The sequence below is a fragment of the Pomacea canaliculata genome, linkage group LG3, assembly GCF_003073045.1.
Source record: "Pomacea canaliculata isolate SZHN2017 linkage group LG3, ASM307304v1, whole genome shotgun sequence".
Taxonomy (NCBI): Eukaryota; Metazoa; Mollusca; class Gastropoda; order Architaenioglossa; family Ampullariidae; genus Pomacea; species Pomacea canaliculata.
Window position 1 is genome coordinate 34,576,921 of NC_037592.1, and position 27,960 is coordinate 34,604,880.

Consider the following 27,960-nt stretch of genomic DNA (forward strand, 5'->3'; position numbering starts at 1 on the left):
TCGGTAGGGTGTAGAGACAAAGAGATGCAAGGGCGGTGCCCGTCAACAAAAATCGTTAGCAGCTACAAGAACTCCCGAGCGCACCCGCCAGTAAGGACTGGGGATGGGGGGTTGGGGTAGAGGTGGGCGGAATGAGGGTGACGTTGCGGCAGACACCGCCACCAGCGTGCAACGGGCTGACATGCGCAGTAGAATGTGCTGCTGCTGCTGCGAGAGGGCGGATAGTTCAGAAGCCTGTGTGCTTTAGTGCCAGTTACACAACGTGCGAAAGAAGGCTACTACTGCCACTCAGGCTTCGTCGTCTTGTGAAACTGTGAACCTGCTGCCTACCACACACCAGTCGATCTGCCTCACGTACGCAAAACTGTGAAAAATATTTATGGTGATAACGTCGAAGGCACAAAAAGATTCATATCATATCTCATGCTTTGAAGTTGTGTGACTAGATGTATATTATTATGACGCCAAAGTTAACTGAAGGATCTCACCATAACTACTCTTGCTGTGTTTTGCATCTCGGCATAATGATTAAACATTGAACAGAGGATTAAACTGATAAGTGAACGGTGTGGATATCCAGTAATACTTTAAAATTTCTTGTATAAATGTGAGGACGCTGATCTTATCGACCAGTTATTATCCTATCTCGACATCTCGTGTTTGTCACCAGGATGTCAGGATCACTAAAATCCGAATCTCACGAAAACATGAACGAAAGTCAGTGCATCTCTTACTTCAGTCACCTGAGCTTGCACATGTACGCCACATGCCTATATATATACTTGGCATTTTAATAGAATACGTGTGTTTACAGGACCGAGGTACTGACATTTCAATGTCAAACGCAGCTGGTGCAGCTGGGTTATAATTTATCAAAAGAGTGCTCGAGGAAAAAAAAAGCAACAGACCTACAAAAGTCGTCTGTATGTATCATTTTTTTCAAGCTGCTGGGAACATTTGTAACACTTGTCGCCAGAACGTCCTCGCAACTGAAAACTGAGAAAAAAAAAAAAGTTAGGTCAAGGCCCTTGAGTTGAATCTTTGCTGTCGAGGAACAAGAAACGTTAAGCATGTTATTGTGTTATTTTTGTGTTGCATCCAAATAATCAGGTGGGTCTCATTTGGACTAACGCAGACATTTAACAGCACACGGAGCGGGAGGGACAGCAAGACACAACCTGTGTGTGTACACACCAGTACATCTAGGAGCAAAACTGAAATGGCCTGACTACAAGTTATTACATCGGCAAACCTTAAACATTTGTTAGTGTGAGCCCAGCAACTGTGTAGCTTTTTATCAATCAGTTATACACGTTGCAGTTAAGGGGCAGCCACACTCACTAAGCACAATGAAAACTGCAGTGTTGTTGGAAGGTCTGCTTGCCTTGTGTGCAGACGCCCAGCGCATGCACAACAGGCTCGGCTAGCTGCAGGGCACTTAGCATGAAGACCACGTGACTAGTGAGCATGCGCACTTGCCCGGCATTTAACAGAGAAGCCAGTCGCTGCGAAGAGACTGATGGCTAACTCGGCCGTTTTCAGGGCCTGTTAGCTCAGCTCATTGCTGGCACAGTTTGTATATTTCGGCAATAACGATGTCTCTTAACCGGTGCTATGTAGATAATATATTTTGAATGAACTCCGACGTGTATTCCTCAAGCAGATTCTGTGATAAATGTGCAATCTTTCCAGGGTAGAAACCTCACGAAGGTAAGTTTGGCTTGCTTGGAAAGGTTAATACCTTTGTTCTGATGCCCCCCCCCCCTCCAAAAAAAAAAAAAAGAAGGAAACGAAAGCGTTTGTTTTTAAGATTACAATTTGCTTATTAGACTGCAAGCATAATATTACTAGTCATAGCTTGTGCGACATTCACTTTGGCTTGGTTGACCTCAATTTTTTTTTTTTAGTATACTTGTGACACCTTGTTCTATTTGGGGCAGTATTTGCTTTAGACCGCATTACCATTGCTTCTAATTATTAACATTTTGCGTAAAAGTATTTACTCGATGACTGTAAATGTGAGAGTTATTAATTTATTTGTTTAAAGAGATTAGTTTTAAAGAAAGCAGATTTTGTACTTGGGGACAGACGCCATTTTCTGCTTGTCAGCCATTTTGGATCAAGAAACTTATTGAAAATTCAAGATGGTCGCCTTGCGGTTGTTTGCGGAAATCTGTCCAAGGGCGGTGTCTGGGTCATATAAGCTAGGTCGATGCATCTTTTGAACGTTTCTGTCTTTAGACTTTATGGGTATTAGTCAAATAAAACCGCTGTCCTATGCATCGGAATTGAATAGCATAGACTGCTCAGAAAATATTAATGTGAGGGTTCTCCATGGTAAATGAGATCCCTACCAGTGGTTGTGGAATGACCCTTGATTAACTTGTCATTGTTCTTATACTGAACCTCATTGCTCTTAAGCAGTTAAAGTTCGCACTTACTAAAAAGAAACCCCGACGAGTCCTAAATAGGCGACACTAAATGATGTGATTGGTAAATATATGACAAAAAGGGGAGGGGAAAATCGGCTGTCATGGAGTGGGTTGCAGATGTCGTTGCCATTGCTGTGGTGTAAAGTTTGTACTTGTATTGGTTGAAACATTTCCGTTGTTGATTTAGAGATTTGGGTAAAGGGGTTTGGATATCCCTCAGGATGGAGATCTTCCAACTGTATCCTGAGTGAAATTTCTTTTTCGCTTATCTGAAGTCACTACAGGCTTAGATATCCAGGTTTTGGGATATGTAAAGAAGAGCATACAAGTTGGTACTACTCTAGGTTAAACATATTGTAGACGCATCAGTTCTGCCATGAAAAAAACTTGTTGGTGTGAAACTGTTAAGGCAGGTATTTTGCACAAGTATCCACTGGTTTTGTCTATTCAGGGTGCTTTTAAAAATGTTTACTTTTTTTATTTGGGTTTTTTTGCAGCTGATATCCAAAGATCTTTCAACACAGCATCTATCACAGCGTAGTCACTTCTTACAGTGAAAAGGTAAGCAGTTTTATGACAAGTGATGATTAGATGCAAAAAATGTGCATTTCTTATGTTGTATCTTGATTAATAGTATAGTAACATAATGTGCTAATATCCCGACTTTATTTTGTCAATATTTTCAGGAATAAAAAACTAAATTATGTCTGGATTAAGCAAAGCTTCTCATTTCTATGGGGATTAGTTGTTTTTTTTACCAAGGCATTGTTTTCAGATGTCTGTTATAATTACATCCATTTAATGATCTTTTATGTTCATATTTAAGTAAGCAAGGCTTTTTATGCATTTTCTTATGCATTCAGGTGCATAGTAACATCAATGCTGATTTCAATGAAATAGATATATAACCAGGTTTACTAAATTATTTGAAGCAGAATTTGATGTTAGGTTTTGGGTCAAAGTCAAACTGAACTTACAGCATTCTCAAAAGAGAATATTTGGTTTAATGTTCTTGTGTAAAAATATATGGGTGGTGAATATATTTTGCATATCCTTGACAGACTTTACTAGCATGTCACTATTGGTAAAGAGGTCTTGTGAGAGCCAAGGTGATGATCATTGTTAAGTAGATAACTTTTTACATGAATACAATTGCAGTACAGAGTGTTCATGCTACAGTTCGTACCCCACCCCCAAAAAATAAGTGTTTGTGCACTTGACAGATAATAAGCTTTATATTAGTGGCAGAGGGGGTGTTATCAGTTGTTGCTATTGTGCTTATCACAAAATAGGGTTAGAAAAGGCAATTTTTGCTTAATAATGGATGGACTATAAAAAACAACCTATAGCAAAAATCAAGTTTGAGGTCGGACAGAGTAGCTGGGTACAACCATGTCTTAGAACATCACAGGTGGTGGCAGATGGTGCATGGCCATAACACACCAGATGACCACAAGCAGCAGGATTGGACAAAACAGTAGACAGCGGATGATGGGAATACAAGTTCTGTAGCAAGATATTTCTAATTGCCTACATTTAGCAAGTTTTTGGTTCATAGCAATTTCTAGCCCTCTTGATTGTTTGTGAGCAGAAGCTGATTAAAATGTAAATAGACATTAAATTAAATCAGTCATAATGCATGTAGTTAAAAGCAAGCATGATGGGTGTAGGGGGAAGAGGATTTAAGTTACTTGTGAGAAATGGCCAACTCATTATTTTAGAGATAATTTGTTATCAGAGTTGTTTCCCCTTTTTCAGAAGCTTGTGCTTTCGAATTACTAGGTATACTATTAAGGCTTGCATTGTTGCTATCCACAGCATTTTGTGGTTGATAAACCCATATTTAACATTGGTAAAAGAAAGGTATAGTAAACAAAAGTATGAAGAATTTCACAAGTGCAATGCTTGGAAAATATACCTCATAGCTGCTTGATGCATCATGTAATCGGCAATATCTAAGATATGAACAGGAATTAAACATGCTGAAGGCAAAGAAACTCAGTGGCTTATTTTTAATTTGTTTTGTTTATGCATGATTTTGGTGGCTGTTTTATTTGAAGTAATTTTTTTCATTTTTCAGTTAATTACCTTTTTGGTCACATTTTAGTGGTGACGGTAATACTCAAAATATTGCACATTTTCAAAGGGAATGTCGGAGTTGTATGGAGTTAAACTTTTTTTTTTTGTGGGTTGCTTTTTTGTCTTGTTCAGGGCATCATACATTTAAATGCAGGAAGCTAAAATAGTTTTCAGCAGTAACACATCCATTAGCGTTTTATCTGATACGTTTGGAAGAATTTCCTAAACTGATTTTCCCAAAAGCCGACACTACAGAGTTGTCTGTCGTTCAAAACTAGTTTCTAACTTTAAACAGCACACATTTCCTATTTGTTTTAAAATCTGTAGTGTTTCTAATGTACACAATTTCTATTTGCTAAGGGTAATAGTAGGGCCATTGTTCACTGTTTTGACAAAATGAGCCTGTCTTGTTTTATTCTTTCGTAAACATACTACAAAACAAGGTTGGAGGGTACATTAAATTTTATGTGAGAATCTGTTAACTAATCCCCTTTATACATTATTATTGCAACTGATTTAGATTAAGAATTGTAATTCATGATTAAGCTATGTTAAAGGTGAAAGTAAAACTGATTAAAGTGATCATAGTGAATGAGAATTTGTTACTTTTTCGTGTTATTTTTGTATTTTTATACAAAGCTGTTTAAGAAATAATACTGCAAATAGCCATCAGTCTTGTAAATATTTTGTAAATCCATTCGTGTTTATAGGAGAAAGCCAATAAGGCTCTTTAGGCATATAAGCTAGAAACAAAAACATTGTCATAGCATAACATCTTGTTAGCAGTTTTCTTTTAATCTGATTATGGTATTTTGTTTTATTAATTTAAAAACAGAAAGTGTGCTAAAAGCTGGGCATATTCATATGAGGCAACAGCATCGCCTGCAGACTATCTGCATTCTATTTTTCAGAAAAAAAAGATTTGATGATATTCAGGGATTCCACTTTGGTTAAAGGAACATCAGTCAGCTTTCCCTGCATTTTTTTTCGCACAGCTTGTTGAAAACAATGCAGCAAGGTAAACTGATAAACTTTGTGAGCACAATATCATAGTGAACAAATGCAGGTACTCGCACCCCCGGAAATTTCAAAGCAACTTTAAAAATAGTATTCAGACATCAGTCTCCACAATTAAAGTAATATCTAAGAAGAACAGGAAAGTAGTAGTTATGTTTTGTTTTTTTTGTTTTTTTTTTTATTGCAGAGTTGGTTCATGCTTAAAAGTCTAATGATTTGTTTGCTTTCTCTTCCACACTCATTTCTGCTTACGTTATGTTGACCAAACATTTCTGTTTATTTTGAGGTATTCTTGCATAACTTCCATGACCAATTGTAGAGAAAGGCTGAATATACAGGTTGCTAAAGGTGCGGACACACGAGAAGCCAAAAGCGGCTTCGCAAGCTTGGCTTTCGAAGCAGCGCTTTTCCGAGCCCGCTTGCGGGCTGCTTGATAATCCGGCTTGAGGGGGGCCGCTGGTCACACACACAAACGCTGTTTCGGTCTGAAATGTTTGTGCCTATATTTAGGCCGTCTCGAGTCCCATAGCTCGCTATGGGAGTTAATTAATTCGATCAAATGAACAGTCTGGTCCTTGCTGAGGCTCGCCAGAGGCCCTGTTGCTTTCACAGCCATGTGGAAACGCGTGGAAAAGTAGAACAGGTTCTAAAGCGCGAAGCAGGCTTGCGAAGCCGCTTTGGGGATAGCTTGCAGTGTTGGTCACACGGCAAGCAGGAAAAGCAGGGTTGCTTCGGAAAAGTTTCGTGCTTTTGGCTTCTCGTGTGTCCGCCGCTTAAACCAACCTGTGCTAAACCTTTTTAAAGCTTGAAACAAAGAAAGAGAATGGAAAGCAGAAACTTGTATGTACAGTAGCTTAAATCTTATTTTTCATTAAATGCACAGAAATACTCAGTAGTGTAGATGTAAAGATTTGGTAAGGTCGTTTGATAAGGTGATTCTGCAGTTTGGTTTTGACTTGGTAGAGGAGTGCTGTAATTAACGTGTTCATTTCTTTAAACATTTTTAAAGAACTTTGATATAGAAGAGGACCATGCCAAAATTTAAATGTGTACACTGTGTACTTTGTGTTTTTGAATTACAGTAAGCAAATTTGACGGCACAAACCAGTGGGCAACTGGGTCGGGCTGGGGCCAGAGCAAGGGTCAGGAAGACAACGGCTGGAACCAGGGACCATCAGACTCTGGCAGCAGTTGGACCAGTGCTAATAGTGAGTACTTTTTCATCAGGATTTGAGAGTATTAGCCTTTTTTTTTCTACTATAAATGTTATTCTCTTTTGGTGATGATTATCACTTGAACATTCAGTCAATGATGCACTGAAATAGTTCTGAGGTATATATTCTGACAAACAGTGACTACAAGAAACCTGTGGCTGTAGTTGATTGAGGGGAATACAATATAAGTTTATTAATCCACAAGGGCAATTCCGAATGGTGCTTTTACTAGCAATGTATAGAGATACATACACAGACACGTTGAAATAATTTCTCTCACGCATATACATTCCCAGCAACAGTAGATGCAGTTAATGACCTTAGGCTGGTACAAGATCATGGCCAGTAGTGTTAACAGCATGTGGGATGAATGATGGTGATGATTGGTTCTGCATATAGGCATCACTTGCGTTGCCTTAGCTGCTGGTTCAGTGTAAAACAAATTCATCCCCCCTTCACCTTGCATCATGAAACATAAAATAATCACACATATAACTGTAGTAATGGCATGTGACGTAGCGCAGAAAGGATTACTGTGATTCTTAAATTTTTTTATAATGGAATAGGAGGCAAGTTTGATGTCACAAAGAGGACCTTACAAAACGTTTGTCTGGAAGAAAACAAAGTAAAAAACAAGATAATTAATATTAAGTGCAGTCATCAGTTTCAATCTGTACTAATTGTATGTGGTCATGTGTTGGAACAAGTGTTGTAAGTACTTACCACTTGGAAAATGAGTTAAGTGCGATGTTGGCCTCTAATGTGTTAGTACATATATACAGCATGCAATGCAGGGTCTGTGTGCCTAGTATCCCAGGCATTTATGCTGATGGACAAAAAACGTAAAATATAATTTGTGATTCATTTTGATAATCATCAATGTGTTTGTTCTGCAGATAGATCAGCTTGGTCATCTGAGGATGCCTCAGATTCCCGAAGCAACCAGACAACAGGATCATTGATCACAGCTTCTAGCTCAAACAACGCTGATCAGAATTTAGAGAACAATCAGGTCTCAAGTGCCATGACAAACATGAGTGCATCCATTTCGTGGGGAGCTAACCCATCCACATCGGGTGGACTGGAGACAAACTTGTGGGGAATGACCACACCCACCAGCTCATCTGCTTCGACACTCAATCCAGGCTGGGGCTCTACCAGTCTGTCTGCAGGCCAAGGACACAATATGCAGATTGGTGCTAGCTCCATGGGTGGGGATAATCACAGTTCTGACAGCTCTGCTTCTGCTGGTGGATGGGGAGTATCTGCTATGAGCCAGAATGGCTCTTCTGTGCCTCCCAACTCTGCTCAGACTACACAGACAGGCGTTATATCTGGAAACCTGCAGGCAACAGCAGGATCACAGCAGAGTGGACCCTCAGCTCTTAGCAGCCAGTCTGGTCCATTTGGAAGCAAGCAGATGCCATGGCAGACTAGCAAGATGTTCAGTTTCCCACCCACCTCAGATTCCAGCTGGAGTACCCCATCTTCAATTATCAGCAGCAATGGTAGTGCTAGCAAGGAGCAAGGAGCAACCATGGCTGCGGCAGACTTGGAAGGACACCAGGCTATGGCTGCACTGGCTGAAGCTGGAAAAATGGACCTTGCAGCAGGGCTTGCTAACCTCAGTATTGATAAAACTGCCCCTCCACCGGAATGGAATGCAGCCAAAGTTCCATGGAACAGCAGCTTAGACCCATCAAAGGTTCAGGGTGCAGGTGTTGTGAGTGCTGCAGAATCCTTTGCACAGGCCACCCAGAAGGGCCTTAAATCTCATTTGGGTGAAACTGGAATCGGGCCGGCTTTAAGTGCCAGAGACGAAGAAATTCGACGTGCGATTGACACGCATGAAGGTTGGGGTACTCGTCCTGTGCGTCAGGATACCAGTTGGGACATTGAAAATTCACCTAAGGCTAGTCGTAAAGTTCAGGTGGATACCAGTAATGCTGGAGCTTCAAATGTCTGGAATAACAATAATGGTACTGCCATATGGGAAGCTGTTCGTGAGCCACAGGCCCAAGGATGGGGAGGCGGTGCTGCTGCTGGTGGTGGAAATGCTGTCTTTGGTGAGAAAGATCCCAGCAATTGGAATATGATGCCCAAGCCAAATATAGATAGCAACAACTGGGTTGGAGCAGGCAGTGGCAGTGTTTCTGATAAATCCATTGGTACATGGGGCGGAGAAAACCAGTCTAGTAAATTGTGGGGTTCCAAGACAGAAACTGGATCATGGGGTGAACCTTCAAATGGCCGTAGCTCAGGCTTGACGTGGGGAAGTTCTGATAATGATGTTGGCACGTGGGAAGATCCATCCACTGCATCTCGGCGCATTATATCCTCAGGTGGTGGTGGTGGCGGCGGCGGCGGTGGTGGTGGTGGTGGTGGTGGTGGTGGCGGCGGTGGCACAGGTGGCAGTGGTGGTATGAGTCTAAACAGTGGCATCAATCCAGTGCCCAATGCCCCCACCATAGGTACCAGTGGGATGGGTGTGACAGACAGTTCCATGTACTGGAATGACCCCAATGCCAAACCTCAGAGCTGGAATCCACCTCCTGCCATGATACGCCCCAAACCAGAAGAGCCCTGGAACAAGCCACAGGGTATGATGAGACCTGGTAATGGTGGATGGGGTGATCCATCTGGATCTGGTGCTCAGAAGGTGGATGATGGCACAAGCATTTGGGCTGCCAATGCTCAAGAGCAGGTAAGGGACACTTTTAGGGTCAGTTTCCTAAATCCTTGGATCATAATTTTGAAAGCTGTGTTCACTGTGAAATTGTTAGTATCCTCTGGATTTGAAAATTGAAACAATAGTATATTCAGTGTCTGAACATTATGAATAATAATTACAGTTACTCTTGGTTGAACTATTTTATGCCTATTTTGACTAGCTTTTGATCATTAAAAGGTTCCACCTTCACTCTAGATTTATGAGATTTTCATCACCTATCATGACAGAAAAGTTCCATGGGAGCCCCACTTTGCTCCTTTACCCCTTTTGAAATTTGTAGATTTTTGCAGGTGTTGACAGATATGTTTTGTGTGGGAAAATGACCTGTTGCTGCAGGAAATATCCCTGTAATTTTTAACAGGATTGAAAATTTGTTTCGTTCATTTGTGGGAAACTTTTTTTTTTTTTTTTAAGTGGCAGCAGCTGGCTTTGTTGTAATTTGGATTTGCAGAAAGAAACCTTTTTCGTGTAATTAATGAAATGAAGAGTAAATCACATACTAACACTAAAGGCATGTTGACTTCTATTTTTCAGGCTAGTTTGTAGTGTTCATTTTGATCTTGGCTATGTGTTGATTGGAATATTGGCCCTTGCTATATCACTGAAAAGTTGTCAAAGTTAGCAGGATGTGATATAGTGATGGTTTATAGTCGCATACAGGTTTTCTTTATTAAGGTGAACACTTTTTCATGAGTTTGCTGCTACTCAAATACTTAAAAAGCTTAATTTCCAAAATTTTTTCATGACAATCTTAATTCAAGTGTAGAACTTGCGATCTTTGCAACACCATTGATGAACCTATGATGTGTCGAATGTATGATCTCTCTCGATGTCCTCCTTTACCCTATTCAAACTCCCTGTCCCCTAAACCAAAAAAAAAAAAGACCTTTTTTTTCCTAAATCTGCCTTAAATGGCTGCCAAAAAAGCAGGGACAGGGAACTTTTTTCTGCTAAGGGTCATTTGGATATTTTACAACATTATTTGCTGGACATACAAAATAATCAACTTAAAATAAAAAATTAGCCTGCTATATTTGATCAAGTTGTATTTCAGCAACATGTACACTCCCCTGCCTGCCTGGTACTCACATTCCTCCGAGTCACCACAATTCAGGCAGGCATCTGACAAGAAACATAGGTGTCTGTCATGTGATATATTCTTATGTGGTTTGTTTATCCCATGATGCATGTTCCTTGCTTGTCACTTAAAATTTACATTAATATTCACTTCATTTATATTAAAAAATTCCTAGAGTTATTCAGTCCTGTCTGTGGTTGCCTTGGCCAGGCCACACCAAATGATTTGCAGGCCTTGTATAGGCCAGACTTTCCCTGTTCCCAACCTGCTATAAAGAATTGCAAACATTTGTAACATTTTGCATCCACCCCCCCACACACACACACAATTCTTTCAATTGTTAATAAGTTGCAGTGCAGCTTATTCGGGCAACTAAACAGGAAGCTGTATGTCTTGGTTGATTGCATGCCTGCTCCCACACTGAGGCACTGCACCATTTTCATTTCTCATCATTTTGCCTGCCAGGTCTGTCAGTTGCTGATGCTGTCTATGGCTCTCCTCTTTATCTTCTGGCTTCTGCACATGTAAGGGCAATAGCTCCACTTACAGTAGTACCATTCTTCAGAAGCTTTTATAAGTTTTTGGTCTCTGTCTGCTGTTTGGTCTTTGACCTTTTCCTGTAGTTCCACCAAAGAGAGCCTTGTCCAATATCTTGGTTCTCAGTACAGATGCATCCCTAGGTTTTCATCCTCCCTCAAGTGCCCTCTTGAGTGGCTGTCTCCTCTCACAAATCCATTCAGGTGGAGAAGTTTGCCAATGGCACCATGGTTGATGGTCTTATCATGAAGATGAGGAACGATGAATCTACATAAATCAGCAGGTAGAGGGGTACAGGGATAATGCTCATCGGTTAATTTTCTCTAAGACTAAGGAAAGGATGGCTGACTTCTATAGGAGGAAAAGCCCTTTTGGAACCTGCTGTCATTAATGTCAAGGCTATAAAGCAGGTAGACCACTTCAGGTACCTGGGAACCACCATTTCAAATACCCTCTTCCTATGCCTGCTGAAAAAGTTTGGGAGGGACATTGTGGTTCACTTTTACTGTGTGATGTTAAATGTGTCTCCTGGACTTTGTATACTGTGTGTATAGTGCAGGTATGTGAACACGTCTGTGCACACTTGTATGTGTGGTTGTTATGCGTGCAATTAGTGTTGGAACTGAAATGTATGTGGTGTATAGTGTATATTGATGGAACTGAAGTGTGGATGGAGTATAGTGCACAAGTATAGGTAGGGAGATTTTTTTGTGGACATGTATTTGGTAGTGCATGATACATTTTATTCCAAGGTATTTAATATACAGTTTTGATTGCTATTTGTACAAGTTTTGATCAGTATGTACTTTTTACCGGTTTCAGAAATAGTTTGTATTAAGACTTGACGCTGAGTGATTGTAATAAACTGTACTAAAGAGGACACTAATGAATTTCAGGCTCGAGCTGGGGGTTGGGGAGAACCAAGTTCCTTGTGGAATCCTGCTGTTGGAGCTCGTCCAAAATCTACTTCTTGGGGAGAATCACCAGATACTTGGAATTTGAACCGTAAGGTAAGTCTGCATGTTGCCTTCCAACATATTCAAGAAACATATCCTCGAACTTTGTAATACAGGATCTAGTGGCCTTTTTTGCTGACAGTTTTCAAATGATGGCTACCTGTTCAGGCACCTCATTTGTCCAGTCCTGATTTTGAGGGATGTGCTTACATTGGCCTTTTTCTCTGGTGTGGGACTGGTACATTTTTTTTCTCTGGTTAGCAAAAGTAATTTTTGACACTAATCAGTTAGTTCATTAGTGCATTTGAGAAACAGTCGCACAGTGTTTGTGGTCATCCATTGTGAAATTTCATTTCTTTCTGTTTGCTTATAAATTTTGAGATTGTCTTGCCTTGAAATCTTTACTAGATTGTTGTTCCTGTGTGTCTTCAGTAATTTTGTTGAATCCTTATTTTTGAATATGCATTTTTGTTAGTTCTAGCTGGAGTAGGAACTAGGAATTGTCTTTGTGCAAGCCACCCAAAAGATGTTTAATACATGACAGATGATGAGCATGTACTTCACTACCTGATTTTAAAGGCTGCACAACATTTTTAAAATATAGGGTATCAAAGTTAACAGATGCATCATCTTGGATGAGAAACATGTAGCATTTTAAATGTCTTTAAAAGTTCAGAGTTGCTTCCGTGTGTAAACAGCTTTATTTTCATTGTGTAAATTCATTAAGGATACAGTGTTGTGTTCCTACTAATCCCAAATACTGTGCACTGTGCCAAAAACAAAAATTAAAAAAACGAATTAGAACAGCAGGAAAAAAACTGCAAATAAAATCCTTTTTGGCTGTGACACAACTGGGGAAGCTAAAAGATGGCAGAAAAATTTATACCTCTTTTGGCTCTTGCTAACTGACTTCTTTCAGCCGGGCTGGACAGATGAGGAACATAGCAATGGCTGGGGTGATTCTGTGGAGGTGGGATATTGGAATGACGTAGCACAGGAAAGTAGTTCCTGGAGCTCTGCCCCCAGCTGGAAGTCAGGCAGAGGCATGATGGTGAAGGTATCTATCACAGCAACCCTGGGCACCAGGCCTAGCTATCAGGGCTTTTTGTTTTGTCTCCATCAGCCCCCACTCCCCTCCGCTCCTTTTTTCACACTTCAGACCAGTCTTAGATCATTGTGCTTATGTGTTTTTGTTCAAACCTGATATACCACTTCTCTACTTTATTAATGCAGTATACATTTCAATCTTTTAAGTACGTGGATTGGACATTGCCTATGCAATAGAAAGTCTTAAAAACTGATAAGCATTTGTGATACTGATCTTAACTGTAATTGTGGAAATAGTTGGAAAAAGAGCATAAATCAGGTACATTATGATGATATAAATGACAAATATATAATTATTTTAATGAAAGATGTTATGCAATCATATGAAATTAAGGTTTGAAGGGGAGGGTTGGATTTAATTAGTGTTGGGTGTTTTGTTTTTTCACTGCAGAAACTTTAAATTATGAAAAATCCAGTACAGGTATATTTTGCAGCATGCTTGTTGCATTACTTTCTTTCGGAGCGAGATAAACACTTGAAATGTGGGATGGAAACATTGCTAAGGGGTTTTAGGATAAATCTTTTATAATTACATCATAATTTTGTTAACATTTTTTCACTGAAAAAGAAGAAGCATTTGCGATACAGTATTGCTCTTTTGGAGTCTTATTATACAGCTCACATAACTGCTATGTAAGAGTCCAACGTTTGTTTAGAAAAAGCTTAGGAAACAACTAGAGGTGCATGATTTCAGTTTCCATCACTACATGGTTTTAATAATTATGTTCAGTTATCTGTAATCAAGGTCAGTGGTGATTTTTTTTTTAAATTAACTTGGCATTTGCAATGTGTGTATTCACAGATTCTTTGCCTACCAGTGTAAAATGTTCAAAAAAGAGAGAGAAAAGGCTACATGCTTTTGTTTATGGTTTTTCTTAATGACTGACATATTTGAACAGTAAAACCACCTTCTCCTCTATATAGCTATTTTGGCGTTATTTTGTTTACAAGTATCATTTTAGAGATTTTTCCCGTTTGTTAACTTTAGACATTTTTTTAGATCAAGGCAGAAGAATCCCAAAGCAAGCAAAATTTGCAAGGGCAGTCTTTCATTCCTGTTACATTTTTTATGTATACACAATGAAAAGGCATAGTTTTTTTTTTACTTTAATGAATTGTATTTAGTTTATGTTAGGGAAATAATAATCATATTGGCTCAAAGATACTGGTGATTTATAAGCATTATTGTATTATCATTTTGATAACTTCACTTTGTAATTATTTCATGAGCAAAACTGATGTTGATGTTTGTGATTGTGCTATGCAGCAGGGACAACCACGTTTGCCATCAGGAAGTAACCAGCCTCAGATGAGAAGCAAGCTTATCCAGCAGCTTACCGATATGGGATTCAAGGTCAGACATTTAAAGTGTGTTGGTGCTTCAGGTCACTTAAGCAAAATTGAAATTTTTCACTAACATCAGAAGATTTAATGTTCAAGTGTTTTGAAGGGTGGTTGTTAAATATGAGTAAATGTACCAAGGATTTGGTGCTTGGATATGTTTGACATTATCTAAGCTACAAACTGCAGTGATTTAGTACATTAGACCAGCTTCTTTAATGGGACAGGAGTAGAGAAGATGGTGGAATTCATCTTACATGTATAAAACTGTGCTGGGCAGAGTTTGTAAATAACTAATGATAGGTATATGTGGTAATTTTTCATGAATACTGTAGCATTTTTTTTTTTTTTTTTTTTTTCGTGCAGAGGGAGGAAGCACAGACTGCCCTTATCAACAATAACATGAATTTTGAAAGTGCCCTTGGTGAGTTTCCTTTATAGCTATCTTATAGACTTGTTGCAGAAAAAGAAGTGCTTAATGGGGAATGAGTCGTAGTTCAAAAATGGTTTTCATTATTGTAAATTGTTCTTTTCTCTATTATGTGTGAGATATATGTATAGATAGATCTTAGAACAGTGCATTTCTTATCCCCACTGTGCAGTATAATCAAAAATTGAATGCAAGGCTGTGCTTGATCATCAAACTGTTGACAGAGTTGGCATGTATAAAGAATCAGAACCTGTCTGTCAGCATGTCATTAGAAAATGTTATTTGTGAGACAGAGTTTACATTTATAGTGTGGAATGATCTTGGATTTATTTTGATTTTATCAACAGGTGAACTCACCTCGGGCATTCACAAAAAGGACCTCGACAACGACGTATTTCCACCAAATGGTGCAAAATTGAACAGACCAGGTTTCTTGCCAGATAATGCAGGGAATCTGGTTGGTGATGACATATCAGATACTCGTTCAGAAAGCAATCCACATGTGCCTAATTTTCCCATGCAAAATACTCCATTCCCAAATGCTCAAGTGCCCAACCAGCCATTCATTTCAGGCCCAGTCAACATGTATGATCGCAGCAAGGGCGGGCCACCCATGCCCCCCAACAACTCCAGCAGTATTAACACCAACCTGCAGCAGAAACTTAAACATCTGCAGCAGCAGGGCAGCATGCCAGCAGGCATCAATTCTCTTAGTCCTACCCAGGGTGTGGTGACGCGGTCCACGTTGCCGGGGGCAACCCAGACCATGGTGCAGCAGCAGGCTGCTCAGCAACAGATCCTGCAACAGTTGCGCCTGGCTGTGCAGTCGGGTCTCATTTCCCCACAGCTCTTAAACCAGCAGCTTCCCCACAACATTCTCGTCATGCTTCAGCAGTTGCTTCAGCTGCAGAATGCTTTGCAGAATCTTTTGCAGCGCCAGCAGTTTATGCAGCAAAACAAAGTCACGCTTAGCATCCCCCGTCCTCAAATTGACCAGGTAACTGGCATGATCGCACAGTACAAGTCACAAATAGTTAGTCTGCAGAAGCAGTTGCAACAAGCTCAGCAACAGATGCTTTTAAAGCAGCCTCCAGCCCCAACACCAACACCACAGCCCATGCAGCAGCCACCCATGATACCTCCACCTGCAGCACCTTCCTCTATGCAGAGCGAAGCCAGCGACAATTTGATGCCCCTACATGGCGACATGGCCAACATTGCTCAAAATGCTAGTGCTAGCATGCAGTCACGCCTGACTCAGTGGAAACGTCCAACTCCAGAAAGGGATGGAGAAGGGCGCGATCTAAACAAGGCTCCTGGAAGCAAACCTCTGCAGCACTCACATTCAGCCCCCATGATGGGTCCTTTTGGCGACTTGACAGGCCTGAACATTAGCGGCGACACAACTTGGTCTTCGGCTGCCACGACAACAGGCTCTACCAGTTGGCCTAGCACTAACATGGGGGAAGGTGGTGGTTTAAGCAACACTGATGTGAAAGGAGAGAGGGAAGAGCTGACCCCAACAAACACCAGCATTTCTGTGATTGGTGGCAGTGGAAGCCTGGGCCTGTCAGATGTCATCCCAGAGTTTGTGCCAGGCAAACCCTGGCAGGGTTTGAGCAAGAGCGTTGAAGATGATCCACACATTACCCCCGGCAGCATCTCCCGCTCGCTGAGTGTCAATGTTGTGAAAGAAGAACGCTTATACAATTTGACAGCGAATAAACCCAGCCCAGCTCTTGGTACTGACTCTGAATGGAATATGAAAGATATGAGCAAGCTGGGGGGCAGTCTGGTAGACACCTGCACTGCCAATTCTGCTGTACGTGCCACACCTGGTCTGACATCTCAGTCTAACAGTCGCACAAACCAGTGGTCAAACTCAACTCTCTACAACCGTCAACATTCTTGGGGAGGTGCAAGGTCTGCAGGCTCCGCATTTACACAAGGTAATTTTTTGTTTCTTGTGAGAGTACTACAGAAACTGAAATAAACAGGGGAAAAAATGTTGGCCTTTTTTTAGGATGTTTGGAGTTAACGGGAATATTAACACCTGTTGTTAAATTAAGCTTAATGACAAAACGTAGCTAGTTGACTATTGCATCTTCCTCATTTAAAACACGCTATGGCTATTGGGATTACTGCTTTGTAAACACTGTCCATTTCAACCAGTATTCCTCCACCGACACCAAAAATAAAGGCTTTGTAAACTTGGATTGTTCTAGTTTCATTATAGCTAATGACTAATAATTTTTGTTTGAATCAATAGTGGGCAGCTCAGGATGGGATGGCCGCCAGTCTTCCCCATGGTTGATGCTGAAAAACCTCACCCCTCAGGTTGGTTACAGATTTGCTTAGGTTGCCGTTAATGAAGATCTGGTTTATGATCCATTTATGAAGTCTTGCTACAGCCGAATCTGTAGCTGGCTTGCAATTTCAGAGTTCCCTACCTCTTCATCGGAAGTTAGAAGTATTGAAAGTTTGCACGATAAGACCATGATTGCTGTGAGAGGATCCTGTTTTGAGGTATTCACTAGTACTGTTGAGAGGCCATTATAGCTATCATTTGCAGATCTGACTAAAAGCTGACCGTTTGGAAATCTCTAGCCTCTTCTTGGACAGAAGGGTAGAGTTTTCCTAGTAGTTGTCAAACTATCCCAGTTAGCACATCATCCATGTTTCCATTGTTAATCTTCATTGCCATTGTCAGGATGAGGATCCATAAATGAGGCGTTGGTCCCACGTGAGAGAGGGCAGTAGCAACGGGCATGGACTGTGTGTGCAGATTGACGCTGGGATGCTGCGTACACTGTGTCAGCAGCATGGGCCCCTGCTCTGGTTCTCCTTCAGCAACTCCCAAGCCCTTGTTCAGTACACCACCAAAGAGGCAGCTGGGAAAGCTCAGAGGGTGCTGCATGGCTGTTCCCTGGGCAACACCGTCATCCACGTGGAGCAGCTAGCTGAGGAGGAAGTCAGCCAGCTCCTCAGACACCAGCAGTCCACAGACACACAGGTTCCTCCACCCACTCGGTGGTCGCAGCCTGCAACAGCAACCTCCCCTCACAGCAGCGCTGATCCATGGAATTCTGCTCCCCCACTCTCTGCCCCACCTCTCATTTCAGGTGGTGGGACCATGTGGGGCTCCAGTCTTTGGGACATTCCTGGAGGGGATCATGGCTCAACTGCACCTGTCCTCAGCAATATTTTGGGTGGGGAGCTGATCTAACTTCTGTAGCTGCTCTTGCTGACTTGCAGTCCCCTCCAGTGCTTCCCACTACCACCCCCACATTGATTCCTTGGGCTGCCAGTGTCCTACTTCCTTCCTTTCAGCACAAGTTTATACCATGTACATGTGATCTCGTTTGTATATCTTGGGGTTAGTAATGCATAGAGGTGGGATTCTGGGAAATTGCTGTGTAGTCCATTCAATGTGTTCCAAAGACCATCGTGATAGCTGTGAGCTGCCTCCTCGCCAACATTGTGCATGCAAATTGTGGTGCTCACTGCTTCAATGAAGGGAGAGCACACTTTTTTATTTTTCTATACTTCTGGTGAAGTATCAAAGTCTTTCAGAATTCCTGTTGTCTTGTCAGGTGGGGGACCAGCTACTCAGTGCAGGTGGTCTAGTCTTAGGAAGGGTCGAGAGCCTTTTGACACAAGTTATTTATCTTAACATTCAATATCATTTAACTGTTTGAAAAACATTCTGCATGTCAAGAAAATAATCATTGTCATACAGAGCGGACAAGTGCATATTCCTTTTTAGACATTATAACTGTTTAATTTTCTGCTCCCCACCCATGTTTCATATTTTGAATCTTGTCAGCTGGCAGGAAACAGACCTGTGATACAAGAAGTCTCAATGTATATGACTGTAAATGCATGTTACTTGCGTGTTTAAATCAGGTTATAGGTGCTTCAAGTGCTGTTGACCATTTTCCCTTAATGAAAATATTCTGACATAGAAAAAAAAGTTTTTAAAATGTGTTTAAAATGACTCAATAGCATAAATGCATAACAATTATGTGGATGTTAAAACATTTTTATTTGTGTACTTGGAGACAATAGCCAGTCGAACTGCTGTATCATATTTGACTCCCTACCACATCCTGCCTATCAGATATATTTCCCCAATTTCCCATTTAAAAAAAAAAAAAAGAAAAAAAAAATCTAAGTTTTGCTCCCATACCTTCAGCTGCTTGGTTAAAATTTTTAAGTGTGTATGTGTGCATTTTTTTTTTTTTTTAAACAAACATGATCTGGTACTGGCTGTGATGTGCCCGATGGCTGGCAGCAGACTGTATACTGTGTGAACTGTGTAACATTTCCATTTTGTTTAAAGGTGATGAACACATCCCTCCAATCATAATGCAGTGTGATTGTGCATCAGTTCTCCTCTTTCCCCTACCCCTTTATCCAGAATTGGAGTGACATTTCTCATCAGGGACAGAACACAAAGGCAAGTGATTGAAAGTCATGATACTGGTATACATGCATTTTGAGGCAGCACAACTGGAGAGAGAAAAAGCAACAATATTGACAACATCAGATGTGAAATGTGAACATTTTAGCTAGCGATGATGATTGAGCTTGGTACAGCCTGAGGCCAAATGACATGGATACGATGATGGAGGCTTGCATCGACTTGGAGATGTGAACGAACTGTATGCGCTAACAAAGCACTCTGTGATTTCCTTCCAGGCAGGGCACCCTTACTATTCCTAAGTGCTGCTATCAACGTGAAACTAATCACATTAAATTTAACATGCCATTTTTTAATTTGTTTCTAGTTTTGTGTGACAAAAACGTTGATCTTAGATACACATGCTTCAAAAACAAAAATTGGGGGAGGGGTGAAACTCTTCCATGATTTCTTCATGTATTTTGTATTTCCTGCATTTTATTGTGACCAATCTGAGACACAGATCACAATCTGCCAAAGCACAGATTATCCCAGAATTTGGGGCAGCTTAATCAATAATCAAGTGATAGTTTGTATGCGACATGACCTTAATATTTGTACATTAGTGTATTATCAGTCAGGGTTCTGATCTTGCATCATGCTGATACGAAAGAACTGACTGTCCGGTGTGCCTGAACATGCTGCGCTAGCCATTATGAAGTTTTCCAAGTTGATCAGCTGTTTCCTTCCATTGGTCTTGATATTCCTGAGGAAAAGAGATTTTCTAAAAGTCAGAGGGTAGGGTGCAGTTTTAGGGTGGCTGGTCAGTAGACTTTTTTTTTTTTTGTTTGGGAAGGGAGGGGAGCAGAAAACCTTAAAAAGATACGGGCGTTTTTCCACAGAAATGTATACATATCGCTTCTATGCCTCATTTTGACAGCATGTCCAACATCTACGCTGGCGGTGACTGGGCATTTGCCTTTTTGTTTTCAAGTGACTTGAAGGAAACGAATGTACAGCATGTTCAGCTGTGCTACCGTCATACAGCAGAGACGTTCTGCACTATATTTATGTGTTGATATTGACATGAGTTTCAGAATAGTTCAGGTTGTTATGGGCCGCTTGCATTTGAGTAACTTCAATATTGTTATGCGAAAACATGATATTGGGTTTTTTAAAATGTTGGGTTTGGGGTAGCTCTTGATGTGATTGTTCAAGTGAATTGTGATTGTGTTGTGTGCAGGTGTAAGTTTTGGGGTCTTTATTTCCATGTGTGTGTGCATGTGAAACTTTATTTTCCTGTAGTAAATGTTTTCTTTGAGATGTATGTCAAACAGCTTTGCAATGTTTTGCCCAATAACAAAACTGCTACATATATAGCACAGCATGACATGCACAACGAATTGATAATAAGCATATGCCAGCAGAACCCATTGGGTATTATATGCCCATACATCATCTCTGAAGTCCTAGCCAATGTTGAATACTCTTAAAAGTTGGGGAGGTAGAAAGACCAAAGGGAAATCTCAAGAGCCATCTTGGAAAAAAAAAAAAAGTGTCAACATTTTTGAGGCCTTTAAGAAGACATTTTGAAGGTGATGTGTCTAGTCTGCTTGCTTTGATAAAGAAATACACGTTCACCGATCTGAAATATCCTTCACATAGATTTCAATGCTCGGACATTATCTGCTGGCTGTTCTTGCTGGCATCCTGGGAGTTAGCGTGATATTGCATTTATATTTGTCACATTGGTGATATGACAAAATCCTTTGCCCTGTATTTTGTTTGAACTAATTCCATAATCTTACCAAATGCAAATATCAGTGTTATTATTTTAGGGGCTGTTCTTATCTCCAAAAATTGGTTGTTGACATATTTGACTTTCCAGTGTTGGTTGTCATCTGTTTTGACACTGTGTTTTGCTGTGTAGACATCTTGTTTAAGAACTCTTCCTTGCCATTTCAAAAATTTTTACTTAAAAAAAATATACAGAGGGCATCTCGTCATTATTATTTATTGCTTTGTATGTGTATTTATGCGATCTCAGAGAGTGACCACGCACTTCTTCATTGTCATTTAGAGTAGCCACAGCTTGAGGGGTGTCCGTGTCGTGTTGGTTGATATCACTGTCCCATACTCCTCTTTGCAGTATCATTGGAATACATGCAAATGACTGGGAGTGGACCAAATTCCAAATCCTAGTCCCTTTGTTGGAGAGACTTAAAGCAACCACGCAGTTCAGGGGCTCATAACATGTTGCATTCCAGACCTAAGGACTGATACATTTATGCCAAAAAAAAAAAAAAATAAAATAAAATAAAAAAATGCATTACTTCATATTCCAATGCCATGATGGGTTGTTTGTATTTTTTAAAAGAGATGTTTTCATGTTTTGCTGCTTGTCAGAGGTAAAGGGATAAAGAGATTCTCATGTTTTATTGTTTGTAATCACATGTGCTCACTCGTAAACGGTTGAATCATGCAACCCCTCCCCTCAAAAAGAAGTATATCAAAATGTTTTTGACAGAGTATTGTTGATTTCTACCAAGAACTTTGCGATATTAACTTTGACCTTGTTTTGGTATTAGTCACTTTGCTTTACATTCAATTTACCTTTGAGTAATGGCAATAATGTCATGCTGTTTGTCTGATCAATACTTTGAAGAAATTTGTCTGCTAGCTTCAAGATTATTTATATAGTGATTGGTTTATTTTGAGGGGGAGGGAACAGTGTGCAACTTGTTAAAATCCCCATCCTTGTATTTCCCTTCTCCCTCCTTAACGGAATAAGTTTTTTGCTATACATGCCTCCACAAATCGTCACTGCACAAGTTGGCTTAATGTCTTTTTGGCTAGTCCATATGCCAGTTGATATGCTTGTAATCACAACATAAAAATGACCTTAAAAAATTGTGTTTTTCTAGTTGAAATCATTATCTTAAGTCCATTTTTCACATTCGTGTCAGCATTCTTTGTTATGGTATATTATGAAGTTCTTATTTGCCAGATTATGTCGTCATTGTCTTTGTTGCACTATGCTGAATGCTGTACCTGTATTGTCAAATATAATCAGCTGATATCAACGTAAGCACAGCATACTTAGTCCCTCAGTATATATAAAAAATATATATATATACTTGTATATGCAAATCTTCATACCAAAAGTTTTTGTGTCGTGAGAACCAGTCCTATGTTTAGATCAAATGTCACAATTGAAAATATCAGTGCCATGATGTGGTGGAGTTGGTGGTTTCCAAAGCAGATTCAAACTTTACGCCATCTGCCACAGTTACTTTACGTCAATGACAAAGTTGCAAGCACACTGCCTGATGCTGATGTTGCTGTGGTCAGTTGGAATGTGATTTTCTTAGATTTATAAAATAAGTACATTGTCACAAACTTATTTATTAGCATGGTACTTGATGTTTTGATGTTTAGCACCGTCTTGTACATATATTTTAGGGTTTCTAGCCAAAATGTGCTCATTTAACATGTCTCAAACCAGTAGACATGAACTAGCTTTGTGTGGGGGAAAATTATATGTTGCATTTAGTGACCTGGTATGCAATTCTCTCTGACATAATATTAATCTCTGTACCCAAAGACGTGGCTGCTTTGATCTGTTCTCAACACTTTTTGCCATCAAGGTGTGCTAAACGTCTCAAGGGTCACACATGGGCTTCAACACAACCAGACTACACTCCTGGATTTTTTTTTTTTAATATTTTGGGCCTTAAAAGATGGATCAGAAAGTGTTTAATAGTCATCTCTAGTGCAGTAGTTATATTTCAGTTGTTTCTCTTGCATTGTGCTGATTTGTCTGTGAAGTGATTACTTGGTGGGTCCCTAATGCTCTAATCTCAACCTTGCAATCCTACATTAGAGATGAGCTCCAACTTTCAGTATTCTGCTTTTAAAAAAAAACAGCAAAAAAAAAACAAAAAAACATGAACTTTTTTCTTTAGTTTTGTACTAAACCTTGATATATATATTTGAAAAAAAAACTATATCAAGGTTTAGTTCAAAACTAAAGAAAAAGCTACATATTGATGGATTCAAAAATAAAAGCTTTATCCCAAATGTCTTGACTATAGTTGGCCAAAATAGTTGATCTGGCTTCTAAATATATGAGGAAAGTTCTCTATTTTTACATTCAGAAAGCATTAAATAGTATAACTAGAGCTCTTGGGGTAGAATGTTTCATAAAAGTGTTATTTTAGTTGCCACAAGTGACACTTTTTTGTAACTTTCGATGGGTGAATCTCCTATTTGCCCGTTGTACCATCATGAGCCATTTGTATTAGGTGAAAATTTCCTTAGTCCTTCACTATTTGCTGGTGGGTCTGGCAGCTTTTTATATAGTTTTCATCTAGAGTTAATTTTAAAAATAATCAGGTTGTGTTAACATGGGGCATTTGAAGTGAAGTAAACTATAAGAAAGGTTGGTGGGGATTTAGTCAAATTTTAAGGTTTGATTTGCACAGGAAGTTCAGTTTTGAAGAACATTACAGTGAAGAAAGAAATGTTACTCTTAAAATATCAGGTTATAAAGTTGTAAAATAATTGTCACCATTTCTGTATCAGCAGTAAAAAAAAACCAAGTGTTTCTTTTCCTCCTCACTTATCACTCTTCCCACCCTAAGCCATTTTTGGTGCTATAAAGGAAATGGCTTGCACATTATACTCTTGTATTTTTTTAGCCTATGGAAACTTAAATCTCGCATGAATCAAATTTTTGCATAAGTGTGTTGAGCTAACATTTAAGCAACTGTCATTAGTTCATGCATAAAACTTTGGTTTGGGGTAGGTGGGAGGGTTGGCAGAGCAAATTGTATATTGAACTAAACTTACGCAAATTTAAACAAGGGATTCCCATGTGGCAAGTAACTTGTCTAGCCACTTGTTTTGTATTAATTTTTTTAACCACAATATTCTGTGACAAATGATCTCGCTAGAAAACCAGTAAAATGGCTTTGCTGTTGTGATATTGCTGTTCGCTGCAGCCCACGACGCTAGTGCCTCCGTCATCCAATAAATACAAATTGGATGAGGCACTGTTGTGCCAGGCATTTATACAACAAAATAGTAATTATGTGATTAAAACAAAGCATTAAGATAATGCCAGCATTTTCTTAATTTGGTCTTAAGTATATGTAGAAAGTTGGAGTGGAGTAACCCAGCTTATTGTGCTGTCCTTACGCCAGACAACAAACATTCAAGTCACAGGAGTGAAAACTCAAATTGTGCCATCAGTACTTGCCTTAATTTATTGTGCTAGGCAAGTGAATCCTGGAGCCTTGGTAATATTTAGTATGGAGTGTAATGCATTTGGTTTTTGTAAATGGCTGGAGGTACCTACCAGTGTCACTGGCAGTGATGTCTGTTGTATCTGCTCACACTTCTTTGAAGCACATTCATGTTCGAGGGTAAGTGCAATGCTGTATAAGTGGCTGCTGTGTTTTGACAATGAAAATGGTACTTTTTCCCCTTTTTAAATTAATACCAGATGAGTGGATTCTATTTGACTAGTGTTCATTATTTTGTGTGTATGAGTGTACAAGTTGTGTGCAGGTTGGTGGGAAATCAGCTGTCAGTCTCTGACCTTGCAGTATTTGTTGCCCCCATCCCCACCCCTACCCTAAGTACAAGGTTAACTTGCTTTGAGGTCGTATGGAGTTAACAGTCACGGTTCTGCATTGGTAGCATTGAGTTTAACATATGTGACGCTGGCCAGTTTTCCTTGGCAGTTTTATGCTGACTTTGGAGCTTAAAAAAGCAGAGCTTTTCATTTCTGCTCCTTCAAACAAGCCTCACCATGGTTGTGGTTGGTGGTTTGCTGGTCATGAAAAGGCATTTTTGGTTTTGCCATTGAGTCTTAACAAAAAAATCATAGAGCTTTCCATTTACACATACCCTTGTGCGTGCACCAAAATACATCTGAATTTGCCCTCCAACATCTACATTCAATCAAAATGTGCATGGCCTCGGTGGACTGGGTATTGGTGTAGGGTTTTACTTGCAGTTTTTGAAAGAACATGTTGGAAAAGTTGCAGGAGGCATCACTGCTTCTTTTGGACAGCAAGATTTTGATGACTGACCAGTGCCCATGCAGTTTTTGGTGATGGGCTTGAACCCTCTTGCTCATGGATTGTTGCTTCATTGCCCTTCACTATGCAAGAATGGTACTATTTGTGAGTGGGCTGACCCTGGCGTGCTACTTGGTTGCCTTTGTTATAGCAGTGAAAGGATATATACTCGATACCACTACTTGGCTTGTGTGGCTAATAAATCACCCAGCCATTTTCCTTCCAAGTCAGGTCTGGACTGTTGGTGGCCTTATATTCCAAAGCCCGTTTTGCCAGGATTCAGTCATTCTTAAATTGTGTTCATTTCTATATAGGAAGGTAAATTTGAGAAATTTGTTTGGTGATAACAGAGATTTATTATTGATGTACATGTTATACAGTATAGTTATTATAGCTGCTGTTATATGAATTTTTTCCCTTATTGGTGTATGATTTCTTTTCTTGGTAGTTTTACTGCAGTTTTAAACTGTCTTGTGTGGGCTGCATGAGTGTTACAGTATTCAGGAGCCTTCTCTGAAAGCTTGTTCTGCACCACAACTCCCCCCTTCTGACCTCTGGTGCATGTATGTTTCATCTTATAATGAACACAAATGTTGCTTGTATTATTCTCTTCCCCAGGTTTGCCAAGTATTGTGGTGATGGGTGATGGCAGTAATGTGTATGTGAATTATATTTTCTCTATCTTTGCCTGACACTTCTCAACCAGTCAACAGTTACTTGCACTTAAGGCATTTGAGTAATATGTGTAAAAATAATGAAAAAGTTTGAAGCTGACAAATCAAAAATGTATTACAAAGAGTTGTTGCATATTGATGTTTGTGGGGGCAGAGAAGACATGTCCTCATGCTGAACAATGTATTTCTCAGGATTTCAAATGAACATCCCGCGCAACCCCCAATGGTCTCATTGGATTTTTCTTTCTGACACATCTTTTCTTCAACCCCCTCAAATCCATGCTTTTGTGAACGCCACAGAAACTTGCTGTGTGAGCATCTCTCAAAATTTGGAGAAGAAAAAGGCTTCAAATCTCTGTGCTTCATATGTTGATGGCCATTCTTGATTAATCCAGTCCGTTGTGAGTCTTTGTCCAGCTTTAAAATTAAAGTGTTATCTGCAGCTGTTATGTTCGTCCCAAAATTGCAACACATTTTCCAGTTCAGTATATAAATATATATATATTAAATATGCTTTTCCTGACGATGCTTTGTTTCTTAGGAGAATACAGCTTTGTGCATTAGTACTTCAAATCCAGCTACAGCTGAAAGGTAGATGACCGATATAGAGATTAATCTGTAATTATAACACCATTTGTGATTTTCGGTTGGTATTTTGTAGATGAGAATCATGAGCCCTTTACCTCATGAAAATCCGGTCAAGTGATGATGCTCCACACTTTTGTGCATATAATCTGACATGCTTTTCTCTTACAGTAGGGCAGACTGTTAAACCCAGCATTAGCTGTATTTTGCCAACTGCTTATGCACAGTTTGAAATTAAAACAAACAAGCGTTTGTATTACAGTTGTACAGTAAAGCAGTCAGAAAAGAGTATTTGACCTTGATGACAATTTTAGTAATTAAAACAATTTGAAGTTTGAGTTGTGTTTTGTGGTATTTTGTTTTAGTATGTGTGTGTGTACATGCCATACTCATATGGTTTAGTTAAATTATAAAATAAGTGGTTGAGCTGCGTGTTTGTGGTATTTTGTTTTAATGTGTGTGCCATTCCCACTTATCAAATCATAAAACTGATGGTGTGGGTGGTCAAGGTGCTGTTTGTCAAAACACCTGAAACCAATTCTAACAGTTCAGATTTTGGCTGCCCAGTATTTCATCCGAGACATAACAATGGTCAAAAAGTTTGAGGAATTGGATAGAATTCCTGATGCTGTCATCTTGAAAGTCAACCAAATCGCGTTGAAATTTGAATCTTTTTACCTCGTGTTTCTAAGCATGTTCATAAGGCACTATCTTGTCAGCTGGCATCCTTTCGTGACGGGCTATCATGAATTCCACTAGTTTTAAAATGTTGGTACTACCATAAACCACTCTGGTTGCTAGGTCCCAAGACATTCCCCGAGTTTGATCAGGTCTATATATATATTCAGCCCATGTCTGGCATCTTGGTTAAAGAGTCATCTGGTTACATGTGGCATCTGTTTACAGAGCTGGTTATCTTGCCATGACATAGAATTATTTGCTAGTTTTACTTATTCTCCCTCTCCCCCAAATTCAACTCCTTAGACATGATGAACTGCAGTTGGGATATTCCTTTTCTGTTTCGTGCATGTTGGTTTGTTTTCTGGAAGTCACTGGAGAGCTCCAGCAGTCTCCTTGGCAACATTCTATCATATTGCTAATGGCATCAAGACTGGAAGATTTCTGGCTCTTAATGGTAAATGAAGCTCATCCCGGCAGATTGGGCATGGGCTGTTGGATTTCATCTTGAATTGCTTTTCTTGTGGCATTTTCACTGTGCTCTACATGCAGCTGGACAGATTAACAAGAGTTGGTGGCTCTCCAACAACCACCAAGACTACTTTCAGAATCA

At 39.8% G+C, this 27,960-nt stretch overlaps 1 protein-coding gene across 4 annotated transcripts; it reads left to right on the forward strand.

The window, feature by feature from the left end:
- Positions 1–205: 205 nt before the first annotated feature.
- LOC112559934 (protein Gawky-like) lies at positions 206–27,007 on the forward strand. Of its 4 annotated transcripts, none has more exons than XM_025231439.1 (12): positions 206–1,710; positions 2,930–2,993; positions 5,423–5,529; positions 6,611–6,736; positions 7,639–9,446; positions 11,985–12,098; positions 12,964–13,101; positions 14,419–14,505; positions 14,859–14,916; positions 15,270–16,871; positions 17,192–17,259; positions 19,265–27,007. In XM_025231439.1, exons 3-12 carry the CDS (start codon positions 5,520–5,522, stop codon positions 19,289–19,291), a joined length of 4,038 nt encoding a protein of 1,345 aa, XP_025087224.1. In that variant the 5' UTR covers positions 206–1,710; positions 2,930–2,993; positions 5,423–5,519; the 3' UTR covers positions 19,292–27,007. The 4 variants fall into 4 exon arrangements, with proteins under 4 accessions (XP_025087224.1, XP_025087225.1, XP_025087221.1 ...); XM_025231440.1 differs by lacking the exon at positions 19,265–27,007 and adding an exon at positions 17,633–17,849 and having other exon boundaries at positions 207–1,710; XM_025231436.1 differs by having other exon boundaries at positions 208–1,710; positions 17,708–27,007.
- Positions 27,008–27,960: the final 953 nt, after the last annotated feature.

Coding starts and splice junctions, on each gene's coding strand:
- LOC112559934 (XM_025231436.1), top strand. Junction 12,099..12,963: donor CTTGGAATTTGAACCGTAAG/GTAAGTCTGCAT, acceptor GACTTCTTTCAG/CCGGGCTGGACAGATGAGGA. Junction 14,506..14,858: donor TTACCGATATGGGATTCAAG/GTCAGACATTTA, acceptor TTTTTCGTGCAG/AGGGAGGAAGCACAGACTGC.